The sequence below is a fragment of the Triturus cristatus genome, chromosome 3_2 (genome assembly GCF_964204655.1).
Source record: "Triturus cristatus chromosome 3_2, aTriCri1.1, whole genome shotgun sequence".
Taxonomy (NCBI): Eukaryota; Metazoa; Chordata; class Amphibia; order Caudata; family Salamandridae; genus Triturus; species Triturus cristatus.
This window is the reverse complement of record NC_140584.1, coordinates 754,602,425-754,616,808: the sequence shown is the minus strand read 5'-3', so window position 1 is coordinate 754,616,808 and position 14,384 is coordinate 754,602,425. Positions and strand designations below refer to the sequence as shown.

Below are 14,384 nucleotides of genomic sequence, written 5' to 3'. Positions count from 1 at the left end.
AACGTGTATTGAAGATATGTTGGAGAGGGCTGTTAGCATTGTGAGTAACGAAATTGAGCTCACTGAGAGGCGTTTGTCTCTTGGACTAGGGCAATCTGTTCCACTTTCTGGTCTTATCGCCAAAACAACTGACTTGATTGTAAGCGACTCCGATGTTCCTGTTGTGGCCTGTGAAGAGGCTCGTCATGTTATCACAATTGATCAATCTGAGTCAAACTCTGCAATAAGTAACATTCTCACCTTAGGGGCAAAACGTAAAAGGAAACCAGGAAAGCCAGCGAGTGTGAAGAGGTAACAACCTATTCGCCCATGTTCCACTCGCTCGACTATAAATTTGTGGATTCATTCTACAACAAATCAAACATCTGTTGCGGCTGTTGAGGCCCTCGTGCATGCCCCACAGGTCGAATCGCCCTTTTACATGACTGGAACTCAGACTGAGAATGACTTTTTGTCTCATTTTACTGAACGCAATAATCAAAGTAGGGCAATTGATACCAGCTATTTAATTACTGCTATCACTGATTGTATCAAGCCTGTGCTTGATAATTTTCTTTACTCATTACAAGATCGCATTTTCAATTTTTTGTCTGCTCAACAAGTATACTCTGTATTGCAAACTACGAATTCTGTGCCCCAAGCTGACGCTAAGGCAATTGATTCAACTAGTGTTAGTAGGCTAATTTTAAATGCTTCTACTAATAGCATACCTACCTCACATCAAAATACTCACGCACCACATAAATCAATTCAGGGAACTAGTGAATGTGTGACTTGTAATAGTATTCGAACATGTCTTGATATGAGGGGTACTAGGGGGGCGAAAAGGACATCGGACCATACTATTAAAATTAATTAAGGTAATTTGATAAATAATATGATACCTGCCACTAATGTACCGACCAATATATCTCATAGTGATAGCCTGCCAAAAACTCATCAAGAAGCAGATATTGATCCAAGTCCCATAAATTACACAGAGGGCAACAACGTGGTATTAAATCTGCCCCCTGAGGCGTGTCCATATGTTGTGATCTTAGTAGGTGTCCCTCCCCTAGGAAAAGATCAAACTGAGTCTTGGGAGCAACTACGCTGTAAATGCGTTGATTGGCTCACCAAACATAGGAGATTTAGACCTTCGCTAATTGAGAACATCATTATGGTACGACGAGTGGGCTGGCTGGGCACATCCCCCAAAACCATCAAGGGGGATTGTATAGTTATTAATTGGCGGAGGCAATCTGTGGCAAAAACTGTTTTAACACCACACATGGAACAGACAGGCAAAAATACCAGTATATGGGCCCTACCCTTAGGCTATTTTTATAAACCCACATTTGAGACACCATCCTGCAATTTGTATAACCACATTCCAACATTAAATAGATTTACTCCATTATCTGGTTTGGACTGCCAAGACTGACTGTCCACCCAGGCAATGAATGAAGTAAGAATTGATGCATCAGTCTCACCACCAATCCTAAAAAGCCACCAAACCTGACACATTAAGTATAAGGAAAGATGATGAGACACTTAAAATATTGAGTTGGAATGTAGCCGGTCTGGCATCCAAGCTAAATTTACCAGACTGGAAAGAATTAATTAATAGTCAGGACATTGTGATGTTCCAAGAGACTTGGGCAACTCAGGAGCTGTATATGGAAGGCTTTGTATGTTTCAATATTTTGTCCCCCATTCCCACACTAGGCAGACCTGCTGGCGGTCTTTCAACTTGGATAAACATTAAGGCAGGCGGTTGTTCCAGAATCTTGTCTACAAATAGTGACAAATTTCAAGTAACCCTCTATACTCGGGGGGGATTCAATTTGTTTGATTAATTTTTATAATGATGATTTTAAAACTGTGCCTAATATGAACTTTTCCTCATCGTTTAATTTTATTTTAAAATTACATTTAGACAATTGTGGTACCCAAATTAAGGGTATATGTTTAGGCGGTGACTTTAACGCCAATATCCCAAGTGACATCTACTCTTCCGTCCGGCCTGTTACCAATGTATCATTGAGTAAAAGAGGAGAACAGTTGGTGAATCTTTTAGGCTTGCATAACTTCTTGAATGTTATGCAGATTGCAGCTGCTCCTCTTCCCGACGGACGTATAATTCCAACATACAGAAGTCGAGGCTCCACCTCCACCATCGATTATATTTTTGTAACTGCCCCCTTAGAAAATTATGTACTAAGGGCTGAAGTAATCTCAACATTACAAGGTGATCATAACCCTATTAGTACTATTCTAAGTTTCTCATGCCGCCCAGTGTATGATTGTACGCATGGGGCATGTGATTTAACAGCATCAACTATTAAGCTTAGACTTATTTGGCGTAATATCGATAACAACGCCTTATTTGAAACAATGATAAAATCCCATTTGAATTTGGTCATCACCTGTTTGACATTTAGCACATGTAATACAAAGGTAGTTGACGCTTTCTCAGGGTTATGCTCCGGCATTAAAAATATATTGTCTAAACCGATTAGGACGCCAAATCCTGATCCTGGTTGGTTTAATGCGGATTGCTCTGCGGCTAACAGAGCATTAAGAAAGGCTCTTGTAAGCAAACCTAACGTCAGCACTCTAGTTTCATCACTGAGGGGAAGCTACAAAAAAGCTATTAAATGTAGGAAGGAGGAGCTCATTAATGATCATTGGGCAAATCTCAAGCAGGCAAATGTATTGAAAAACGGTAAGCATTTCTGGCGGGCTGTTAAAAATATAAAATCAGTGGGTAATATTTCCTCACCAATTAGCTGTAATATTTCTAGTGAATCTTGGGAGGCCTATTTTAGCAAGATTTATGCTGCCCCGATTTCTAATGAACCCAATAAACAATATACACACACCATCGGGATTCAGATTTAATTAACCGAGGTTGAAGAAGCTATTACCAAAAGTCTGGGGGGTAAAGCCCCTGGACCAGATGGTCTACCGATTGACCTCATTAAAAGTAAACCCGATTTTTGGGCACCACTTCTTACTAATATTTTTAACAACCTTACTAATCTATCTATTCCCGACACATGGTCTTATAGTACCATAGTCCCAATTTTCAAGAAGGGGGATCGATCAAATCCGAGTTGCTACAGGCCAATTTCACTGATCGACAATACCTTGAAAATTCTGGGTAGGGTAATATTTAACAGGATCAATTCATGGGCTGAGGAAAGCCAGGTTTTGCATCCATCTCAGCTGGGGTTCAGGAGCAAGGTTGGCACTGTGGAACAGTGCCTTAACCTCCATTTGATTATTAGCAAATATACTATAGCTAAGAAAACACCAGTGTACCTGACATTTATGGATCTTACGTCAGCCTTTGATTTTGTAAATAGATCACGGCTGTGGCAAGCTCTTTTAAATCTTGGCTTAGATGATCCATTAGTCTCCTTCTTGGCATATCTGCGCAGAGACCTAAAAGCCAGAGTGCGCATAGGCAGAAACGGTGAGATTTCGGAGGCAATTGAAATTGGAAGGGGGGTCAGACAGGGTTGTGTCTTGGCCCCCCTCTTATTTATATTATATATTAATGACTTAACCAAATCTCTCCTGATTACAACTGAAGACGTCCCAATCATCAATGGAAACAAGATTCCTGCATTGTTATATGCAGATGACGCTGTGTTAATGGGGCGCACCCCCAAAGCCCTACGCGCTCTGGTTCATGGCTTTGTGGAGTTTATGGGTACTTTGGACTTATGTACTCATTTTAAAAAATCGTTTTTAATGTCATGTGGGTCCAAGAAATATCTGAATCTTTCAATTGTTTTAAATTCTAATCAACTGTTAAGCACTTGCACTTTCCCGTACCTTGGGTTGGTATTTGCATCTAATGGATTATGGAACGCCCATGTAGCCCATTCTAAAAGGAAATTTATCAACTCTATTAACACAATCCTTAGACTACCTAAGCCAAAAAACATGGAGGTGGTGTCTTCCATTATTAAAATTTACAGACTACAATGCACACCAACTGCTACATATGGAGCAGAGGTATGGGGGAACACCGTTAGTACACCTATCCAGTGTGAAGAGAATAGGTTCTGCCGTAAAATTCTGGGAGCTTCAGTTTTTTTTCCTCCACATACGCTAGCCATAGCGAGCTTCACCTACCTTATGTAGAAGATTTTATTAAGGCTCGCCCGATATTGTTTTGGCTAAGAATTTGGAAGAACCTGGCTGCACAACTGACCAGGGAGATAATTTTGGATTGTTTAAAATGTGACAAAGGGATGGAAATACCATGGTTGGCGAGAGTCCGCAGAGGTTTAAATAGCTTGAATCTTTTCTTAAACCCTCTAGATCATAGCTCTACCAGCATTAAAATCTTGGAAAAATGACTTTATGTCTCCTATAAAGAAACAGGACTAGAAACTGAATGTAATAAAACTTCAGTTGCTAGATATATGCAAATTGAGCATGTAACCCCAGCTATGCCTAAATATCTTTTAAAACCTATTGGCTGCTGGGAAAGGGGTTTATTTTTCAGGCTAAGGACAGACACAATGAAATACTTGTTGTCATTTCCCATTGGTTACTCTGCCAACCTTGATCTTTCCCTTTGTCCATGTGGCAATATCCAAAAACAGTCAATTTTACATTTTCTATTTTTCTGTTCTTATTATTCACTCCCTACTAAAAAATTTCCGATCCCGTATTTTAAATTACGATGTGTTACTGATTATAAAGTAGCTTATGGGATGGTGCTAGCCATTAACAATGATGAATTATGTTTTCGTGTTGGATCCTTTTTAAAAATGGCGGTACGTATCCGCAATACCATGTATCCGGACTAACTTTTATTATCTGATGTGTTTGTATATTTGTACTTTTTTCTTGTATCTTATTTTTAATTGTACTTTTATGGATATGTTGTTTTTATCCGAATAAACTTCATATTGATTGATTGATTAATGATCATATGTTAAATGCATGCTGTTACTCTTGGTCTTATTTTTTGTTGTCACTTGCGCAGTGCTCCGCTATCATCCAGGGTTAAACTCCGCACTAGGAAAAAATCTAATAATAAAAATAATAGAAACAACTGTTGTCTCGCTGGATAGTAGAGAGTGATGACAGCAAGACAAACAGTAACGGCCACTGGGCTTTTCAAAGTGAGACAAATAAACAGCCCCTCCACATACAGTATACATCAATCACAGCCGACAGGCCTCATACATCAGAGGCTTCAAAGGATCATGGCCGTTGAGTTCCCAGGCTCCTTTTGTTACCGGTCTCATGGCGCGGAGTCTGTTGTGCACATTCTGGCTCACCACGGAGTCTCCGCCTCAGTGTGGCCTCCATCAGATAATTCTATCATGTTGTACATTGACTTGAGGAAAATTGGTTCATGATGGGCCAGGTTCACTTCGCAAGAAAGTGCTGCCAAAAGCATGCCTCAATATTATGTTTATTTTTTATGTTTGTATCATAACTTTTCATGTTAAATTCCCCTCCCAAGTTAAACACAACATGTCATGCTGGGTCCCTGGGCAACAGAGCAAGGCGGTTTTTAACAGATGTTAAATAAAATCATAGTGCAAAAACCCACATTGGCCTCGTCACAAAGGTATTTTGAAATACACAAATACTACTCCTTAGTACTCTTTTAAGTAGTCTTACTCGCCTTTGTGAACTGACCCCAAACCATCCCAAATGCATATAAAACGGCAGCATAATTTACAATTCACATAAATGGAAAGGGCTGTACCCTCTTTGCTTATGGAGTTGTATAATTCACAAAGGCATGTAAGAGTATGTAAAAGAATACCCCCTGTAGTATCACTTCTCATGCTCATAAATACTTTTCTGATTCGGACCCATAGTGTGTGTATGTTGTTATAGCAACTCAGCAAGTTGTGCATTCGCATTCATACCACTGATAAACTATGCATGTGGGAAAAGTTATCTCTTAGATCACCACTCTTTTTGCATATCTTAAATGCCTGCAAAAAAGGAAATATTTCATAAGTTGTTATAGACGTCTGGTTAGCCTTGCATTAAAGGAGATCCAGCTACGAGAGCCCATGGTAAGGGGCTGTATAACCTTAGGATACCCTGCAAAATGTCTCCTGTCAGCATGTTATTCTGTATGTGCTGAGCGGTCTTCCCTGCCTCAGCCCACTCTGGTCTTTGTTTGAAAGAGCAAGACAAATTTCCAGCATTGCACAAACTCCTGGCTTTATCAAACTCCACAAATATTGTAAGCACGCGGGTGGTTTTGGCATCTGGTGTTTTAGGTGTATATCTTATTAAATCTTATACCGGTAATGTCTCTCTAAAGGCATGGAAGTGTTTAGCCCATTTGTTTCTAAACACAAATGTTATAATTTTCAGGACAAGACAAATGACATTGGAATAACATGCTCGAAGTCTTCCTTATTTATTTTCTGCATGAATGTTATTATGGTTCACCCTCAACCCTATGTCTGCACGTGAAACAATGTGTATTATAAACTGCGGCGCGCTAATGTTGTGTATTCTTTTTTAGGCTGGCAGTGTGACTCCTAAATCACCATCCACAGACATTTTTGATATGGTTCCATTTTCTCAGGCTTCTCCTCAGTCATCGACACCTACACGCAACGGCACCCAGGCACCTCCACTCCCCAGCAGATCCGCAGAGATCCGTAAGTGCCGTCCCTTTTGGGCCAGTGTGATTTCAACACACAGATATCGCTGGGAAAGCATTCGCTGCGATGGCTGCGGTACTCTATTTGTTAGCCCTCTTCCGGGTCTTAGTCCACGCGTGCTACATCACTGTCCTAATTTCTTCGGCACTTAGGACATGCAAGAGCCAGGATATCCTACTGCTCTTTAATAGTGTAAATACTATTTTTGCCCCGCCTTGTAATCACCTGATAAGATTGCCACAAAGAAAAATCTTAATTATAATTTTAATTTGTTAGCATCCCATTTCGAAAAATAGACAACACGCATCGACTCGCTTGCAGACTGTGAGTCAAATCATGGGATACTGTTACCAGAAGTCCTGTGCACTGATCCTAGTAGTGGATGGGGCTGTTTGACATTCACCATAAATACCAAGCTGGGGTAGAATTCCAGGATGTCAGTGATATTGTCAGGTGCTCTCTGTGGAAAAGCTCATATCAGAAATCATGAGTGGTGCTAAGAGGAAGATAAAAGGGATAACAACAATGGAAAAGGATAGATCAATGAGTAATATTTGTGTCATGTATGGCTCTGAAACTGAGACATTAGCGTTACTAACTGGATTCTAAATTCAGTAGCTCACCGTGTGACGTAGCAACAATTGGAAACAGAACTTGTAACCCACTGATGCTGTGTCAAAAAGGAATTCCCGGCTGTTTTGGCTGGTCTCTCTTAGTGTCTGTAAGTGCAGGGCTGAAGAGCAGAGAGTCCTGCTTGGTAATGGAGGGGAGATGGGCAAAGCACAGAGGATGGTGGGGATAGGTGGCAGGAAGCCAGGCACTTGTTTTAAATTTGGGACAGGGAAGAAAAGCCATATTGTGTAGGGCTCCTCTTTATTCCTCCGTATCTGGGTAGCAGTTGAAAGCAGAGGCAAATTATCCTGGTGGCTATATATTTATTTAACATAAAATTATAGATGGGCAGATAAATGGGATGTTTTTCACCGCAGGGTTTTGAGTGACATTATGGACAACTCAAACTTTGCTCTCGTTGTGTGTTTGATGTCACTAAGATCCCCTCAGTGACAAACACCCTTGATATTCACTGTTACCCATGTATAATTCTGTAAGTTATGTATCGCTCCCATTCAATGCCTTTGGAGTGTTTAGTGAGAATCTAAACCAGGTTAGTCGCTATGACGTAACAACAATGTGCGGCAAAAGTTGTTTCTCAGGTGCTATCTCAAGGGAATTCCAAGCTTCACTGACAAGACTCTTGGAGACCCTGACACCACAGCTATGGAGAGCAGAGAGAGCACACCTTAGAGGGGATGGGAAGGCACTGAAAGCAGTGGGGCTTAGTCACAGGACCAGGGTTATTTTAGGTCTGGTTTTAGGCAAAAATACAAAAGAAACCCCTGGGTCTACAACGTGCGGATGAGTTTCCCTCACCCACTCAAAGGTGGCATGCTTCATCATAGGGTAACCTCCTCTCATTATGAACCTAGTCATAATGCGGGCTACAACCCCCACTCTGATAGGGAGGAGCTCAGGAATGATTCCTTTGTTAGAAAGAGGTATGCTCCATACCTTAAGGGAGCTGGGTGTGATGAGGGGTGCAAAGCATAAATGGGCGTGAAGTAAAACTAATTCCAGGGTGCGCAATAGACTTTATGAAGGAGCCCCTGGACCAGGATTAAAAGCCAAGCTATAATAGGAAGGGTTTAAACCTGTCATAGATTGGAGAGCAGGTCGACATTCTTCAGCCTGGTTCCTTCATAAGAGGTGTGGCGGCCTTCTAAGGACCTTATAATTGCTACTGTGGACACCTCACTGACCTTGTCAGCATGTGTTTCTCCCCCGCCGCTCAGCTCCACCTGGTAGTTGTCTGCACTCCTTGTTCAGTGTTCGAGGCCCACCTCCACCCTCAGGCTCCTGCCTGCGCCTCATCCCTGGTGGCCCAGTGGTGAGCCTGTCTCTTGTTTCTTGTTCTGTTATTTTTTTTCATAGCCTTTTTCTGTCTTTTTATTTGCTTTTTCCATTTTCTGTTCTGTTTTATTTTCTATTCTATTTTTATTCTCTGTTCTGTCTTAAAGCCTTTTTTCTGTCTGTTAATTTTTCCCTGGTTCACTTTTTACCATTCCCCTTCTCCATGTCCCCCTTCCCGCTCTCGCCGCTGCTCGCACACCGCGGCAAGCCCCCGTCCAGTGCTGATTCCCACCTCCCGATTGACCAGCCTTCCCACCTCCCCAACACTACTTAATGGTGGCCGCTGCAAGGCCACGCTGCCAGTGTGCCAAAGGCAAGCCCATTTGCGCCCATCAATGACTGGACCACACCCAGAACCATGGACCCAGGTCACCGCGCCTTCACCGATATGGCACCAGCACCCTTCACACACTCAGCAGCAGAAGTTCCACCTCCTGCCACCTCGCGTCACTGAAGTACACCAGAGGCCCATTCACCTGTCACAACTGCCTCACACCAGACCCACCGACCGCACAGCCCAGAAGAACAGGACCTGACCACCTCAGTTGCATCCTATTCAACACCTGCTCCCTCAACAGCCACGCTGTGAAGATCTGGTACCTGCTCGACTCCATCTCCTCCGATGTCGCCTTCTTCACGGAAACCTGGATGACCCCACCTCAGCCCAGACATCTCAACCACCATCCCCGACAGCTAATAATCATGCACAATGACAGCGCCAACCAGCCGGGAGTAGGCATCACCATCGTACACAAAACACCGTCCGCCTTACAACTAGCTCTGACGACCCCTCACCCGACATGGAACACCTCCAGTTCCAAATTCAGACTAACCCGAAAGCCACCCTCCATGGCATCCTCGTCTACAGACCTCCCGGACCCCGCCCCCTTCAGCGAAGCCATAGCCAACTTCATCGCTCACCAGGCCTACATCCTCCTTGGTAACATCAATTTCCACCTGGATAGCCTCAATGACCACAACACATCTGCCCTACTAGAGAACTTTGCCACCATCAGACTGAAACAACTGGTCTCCTTCTCAACCCACTCAGCAGGCCACACACTCTAACCCATCTTCTTCGCAGGCAACAACATCTCCGTCAGTCACACCTCCATGCTATATTGGACAGACCAACTCTGCATCCAGTTCTCCTTCATCAAACCCACCGAACACCACCATGCCCACCAGGACCCGTGCAGAAACTGGAACAAGATCTATGAAGACCAACTCACCACCTCCCTAAGCAAAGCCCGACCACCAACCACTGCGAACGCCTCAGCACGCGACCTCCACCGATGGATCTCAGACTGCACCGACACACTGGCCCCCTTAGGGAATCCCTCTGGTAAGCCGCCTCCAAGAAAGCCAGCTGGTTCTCCCCCGCCCTCCAAGAGTCCAGGCATACTATCAGACAGCACAAAAGAAAATGGAGGAGCACCTCATCAGAACTACCAAGAAAAATGCCATACAGGAAAGTATCAATGCCAACGCCCACAACAGCAAAGAACTCTTCAACGTGGTCAAAGAATTTGCTAAAACCTGCATGGACACCACAGACATCGCCCTCTCCCAAGATCTCGGCGACAACCTTGCCACCTTTTTCCACCGCAAGATCTTAGATACAACAGCTTTGCAATCCATGACCCCAACTACAACCACCGCACCTGAATTTTCCAGATCCCAGCCAACACTGCTCAACTGGACCACTCTCACCGCTGATGACACCCGAGAGAGCATGAAAACTATCCATTATGTGGCCACCTCGAACCCCCGCCTCACCACATTTTCAACCGAGCAGCTGCCTCCATCACCCAAGTACTGCCACACCATCAATTGCTCCATCAAATCTGCCACCTTCCCGAAGACTGTAAACACACAGAGATCAACCCCTGCTGAAGAAACCCTCTGCCAACCAGATGGACCTCAAGAACTACAAACCCATCTCTCTACTTTCCTTCCCAGCCAAAGTAATCGAAAAGGCCTTCAATACCAAAATCTCAGAATTCATCAAAATAAACCACACCCTGGACCCTTCCAAATCTGGCTCCAAGAACAATCATAGCACCGAGACTGCACTCCTCAACGCAACTTATGACATCCGCACTCTCTACGTACCAGGTGAAACTGCTGGCCTCATCCTGCTGGACCTCTCTGCTGTCTCCCACCACACCGTCTGTACGACACTGGCATCCGTGGCAAAGCGCTGGAGTAGATCCACTCCTTTTGTCACTGGCCAAACTCAGAGAGTCAGACTCCCACCGTTCTCAAATCCTACAGAGACCGGCTGCGGAGCCACCTAGAGCTAATCCCTGAGCCCCACCCTGTTCAACTTGTACATGGCCTCACTTGCAGCCATCATCAGAAACCATGGACTCAACATCGTCTTCTATACCGATGACACACACCTCATTCTCTCCCTCACCAATAAACCTACAGCCGCTAGGAGCAAATTCCACAACGGGATGAAGACAGTAGACACCTGTGTGAAGGAAAGCTGCCTCAAACTCAACTCCGACAAAACCGAAGTCATCATCCTGGGCTCCCCCACTCCGCTTGGGATGACTCCTGGTGGCCAGCAGCACTCAGAAACCCCCCCACACCCACTGACCATGCATGCAACCTCTACATCCTCCTCAACTCCTCGCTCTCTATGAACTGACAAATCAATGCTGTATTGTCCTCCTGCTTCCACCGGCTCCACCCGCTCAGAAATGCTCCAAATGGATCCCCACTGAGTCCAAGAGAATGGTCACCTAGGCACTCGTCAGCAGCAAGATTGACTGCGGCAAAGCAGTCTACTCCAGCACAACCCAAAAACTCCAAACGTAACTGCAGCGCATTCAGAACGCTTCTGCCAGACTTACCTCCTGCCGAAGCCACATTTCCAGTCACCTTGCCAGACCTCCACTGGTTTCTGATCAACAAAAGAATCACCTTCAAGCTCCTCAAGTATGCCTAAAAAGCCCTCAACAACATCGAACCCAAATACCTCAACCACCGTCTCTCTTCTACACACTGACCAGACATCTCCACTCCACCCATTTGACCCTAGCCACTATCCCACGGATCCGCAAGACCTTAGCTGGAGGAAGATCCTTCTCCCTAGTCGCTGCAAAGACGTGGAACTCCCTACCTCTGCACCTCAGGCAATCACCGTCTCTGCATCAATTCAAGAAATACCTCAAGACCTGGCTCTTAGACTGAACTGCTGAACCCTTCTCCCCAGCGCCTTGAGACCCTTACGGGACTAGTTGTGCTCTATAAGAACCCTGATTGATTGATTAATTGATTGGTTCAAAATTGCCAATATGAAAAAAAACAGTGGTTGGAGTGGTAAACTACTCAATCAGGAGTCCACTGGTTGGGGATTTCCTGTGAATGTCAGGTAACATGCCTCAACATTACCTCGGTAAAAAAACTCAGGGTAGCATCATATCCTCTGTGACTAGATGGTGGGCAGTGCGGATTGCAACAAGAAGGTGGTAACTCGTGGCGCAGGCATTAGATTGGCACAACAAGGAGAAATACTCAAATATAGAAATCACCTTTAAAGAATGTTTATGTGCAAGAATGTGTCCCTTCCTGCACATAATCATCCCTGCAATTTAGACACCTTTGCCCTATGTTTTAAGGGTGTCTGTGTTGGCGCAAGGCAGCCATTTTTAGCACCATCGCAAGGGAAACCACCGAGTTGCACCGTATTTTTGTGAATGCAGCAAATCCCTGTGCCATTTCCTTGTGAATATACCTCTAGCTGTGCTAAATCATCTTTGTTAATGTTTCCCATCTGGAATTGGATTCTCAGGTGGATTAAACATTTTCAGAACCATAGAAGGCTGCTCCCCAGACTAGTGTACAGGAGTTCAGAATTATTGTGCAGCTAGAGAGATTATGGAAGGAAGTGCATTAGTTGTAGACTCACATCTGATTTCTACTGATTTCCATTTCTCACTTGTATTCCAGTGCCAGGATAGCCTGTTTAGGTAGCAGCACATTTTCCAAAAACAAATTTATTCATTGATTGATTCATTCATTAGTTTGGGAGATCAGGACCAGCCAAATCCACAAGCAGCACCACGCACAACCTTATTGGATAGCTATACCTCCTGAATGCAATAAGATTTTCTTGGGTTTTCCTCTAAACCAAGCTGAACTTGTGAAGCCTTCTCGCATCACTTCTGAGTCAGTCTATAAACTCACTGTGAATGATGAGAGAGTTGGAGTGAAGAGGAGAGAAAGGGTTTATAGGCTGAGGGGAGGAGGAGAGGGTGGAGAGGAGATATTGGGTTATGACTACCGAGAAGAAGAGTGTTTTGGAGGAGAGAAATGGTGTTTGAGGCAGGAAAATAGGTAGATGATTGCAAGAGGTAGGTAGCTAATGCAATATTGAGAGAATATTAGAGATTAAGAGATGAGAAGGAAGCAGCGAGGACAAAGAAGGGGTTAGAAAGAGAGGAGATGCAGAACAGATGAAGCAAAAAAGGGAGAAATAGGATGATAAGCAATCTAATAATCTGACCCACACTCTGCCTCTGTCTCCAGCTGGTTCCTGTCATGTGTTCATGCCTATTACCTAGTACCTGATTATTAACTGCTCCAGATGCCAGCTTACTTGTGATTCCTTCTCTTAGTTGTTTTAGCACTGCTCCCATAATCCCCAAATATATCTGACCAGGAGGATGTAAAAGGGTAGGAATCCCAGATTCAGAGAGATATTGCAAGAATAACACAAAATAGTGGGGTGGAAGGAGCAGGTGAAGGTGTTTACATTGGGCCATATGTATGGAACACTGGTCGTAAAAGACTGGTTGCAATTTGCAATCAGTATTTTTGCAGCTAGTGTGGTATTTTTAGAAACAACTTATGTACTGATTCCGAGTTGGTTGCAATTGAGCCTTCCTCATGAATATTGAGATAGGTTTCCAATTACGATCCACTTGGAATTGCAGCAATCACAGGTGAGGTGAAGGAAACTGGGATCAACAGACTATCATGTCTGTGATTTCTTTAAATAAAGCATTTTTTTAATGCTGCTCCTTTTTCATAAAGGAAAATGGGAAGTGTTTAAAAAAAAAAAAAATTACTAACACGGAGAAGGCAATGGTCCGCAGTAAACGAGAAATGCCAGCTTGGTCCCTTCACCTGGATGAAAACCTAATCGTCACTCGTCTAGACATTCACCTTGGAGACATTATTAAAACGTCATGTGTCTTCGTATAGGGCATAGTTTCCTGACTTTGTTGGTAATCTAAATTTTTCTTGCACCCCAATGTAGCATCCTCAACTTCTCAAATATGGCATAAATATGACCACGCTTGTCCCATTTGTTCCTTTACATAGACATAACATTCAAATGCTTTGAATTTTGCCATTTAATGTAGTCCCATATTTATAACTGAATACTATATTTAATGTTATTGTTGATTTGATAAATTTGCATTACCCTTTGAATGAAAATCTATATTGTTTCTACAACTGTTTGCAGTATCATATTAAGGTACTGAAGTATGAAACACTAGTAAATTTATGTGACTGTTGTTTTTCATTTTAGAACGAGATCTTTTTGGAGCAGAACCTTTTGATCCTTTTAGCTGTGGAGGTGGAGACTTTCCTCCAGATATTCAATCCAAATTAGACGAGATGCAAGTGAGTACATTAGCATTAACATGTTCTGCTTATTTTGTGGAGGCATTTATTTTCCAATGATCATTAGTTATTTAATGAAATTTGAAATTTTGCAGCTGGTACTCTTGCTCAGGGTTTCTTGGT

At 43.4% G+C, this 14,384-nt stretch overlaps 1 protein-coding gene across 9 annotated transcripts in view; it reads left to right on the top strand.

The window, feature by feature from the left end:
* GULP1 (GULP PTB domain containing engulfment adaptor 1) overlaps positions 1 to 14,384 on the top strand; it is a 1,880,853-nt gene that overhangs the window by 1,814,527 nt on the left and 51,942 nt on the right. For all 9 annotated transcript variants that reach the window (XM_085648825.1, XM_085648833.1, XM_085648826.1 and 6 more), the window contains 2 exons: positions 6,506 to 6,644; positions 14,167 to 14,261. In XM_085648825.1, the coding sequence (XP_085504951.1) occupies positions 6,506 to 6,644; positions 14,167 to 14,261 (234 nt within the window). The remainder of the gene's footprint in view (positions 1 to 6,505; positions 6,645 to 14,166; positions 14,262 to 14,384) is intronic.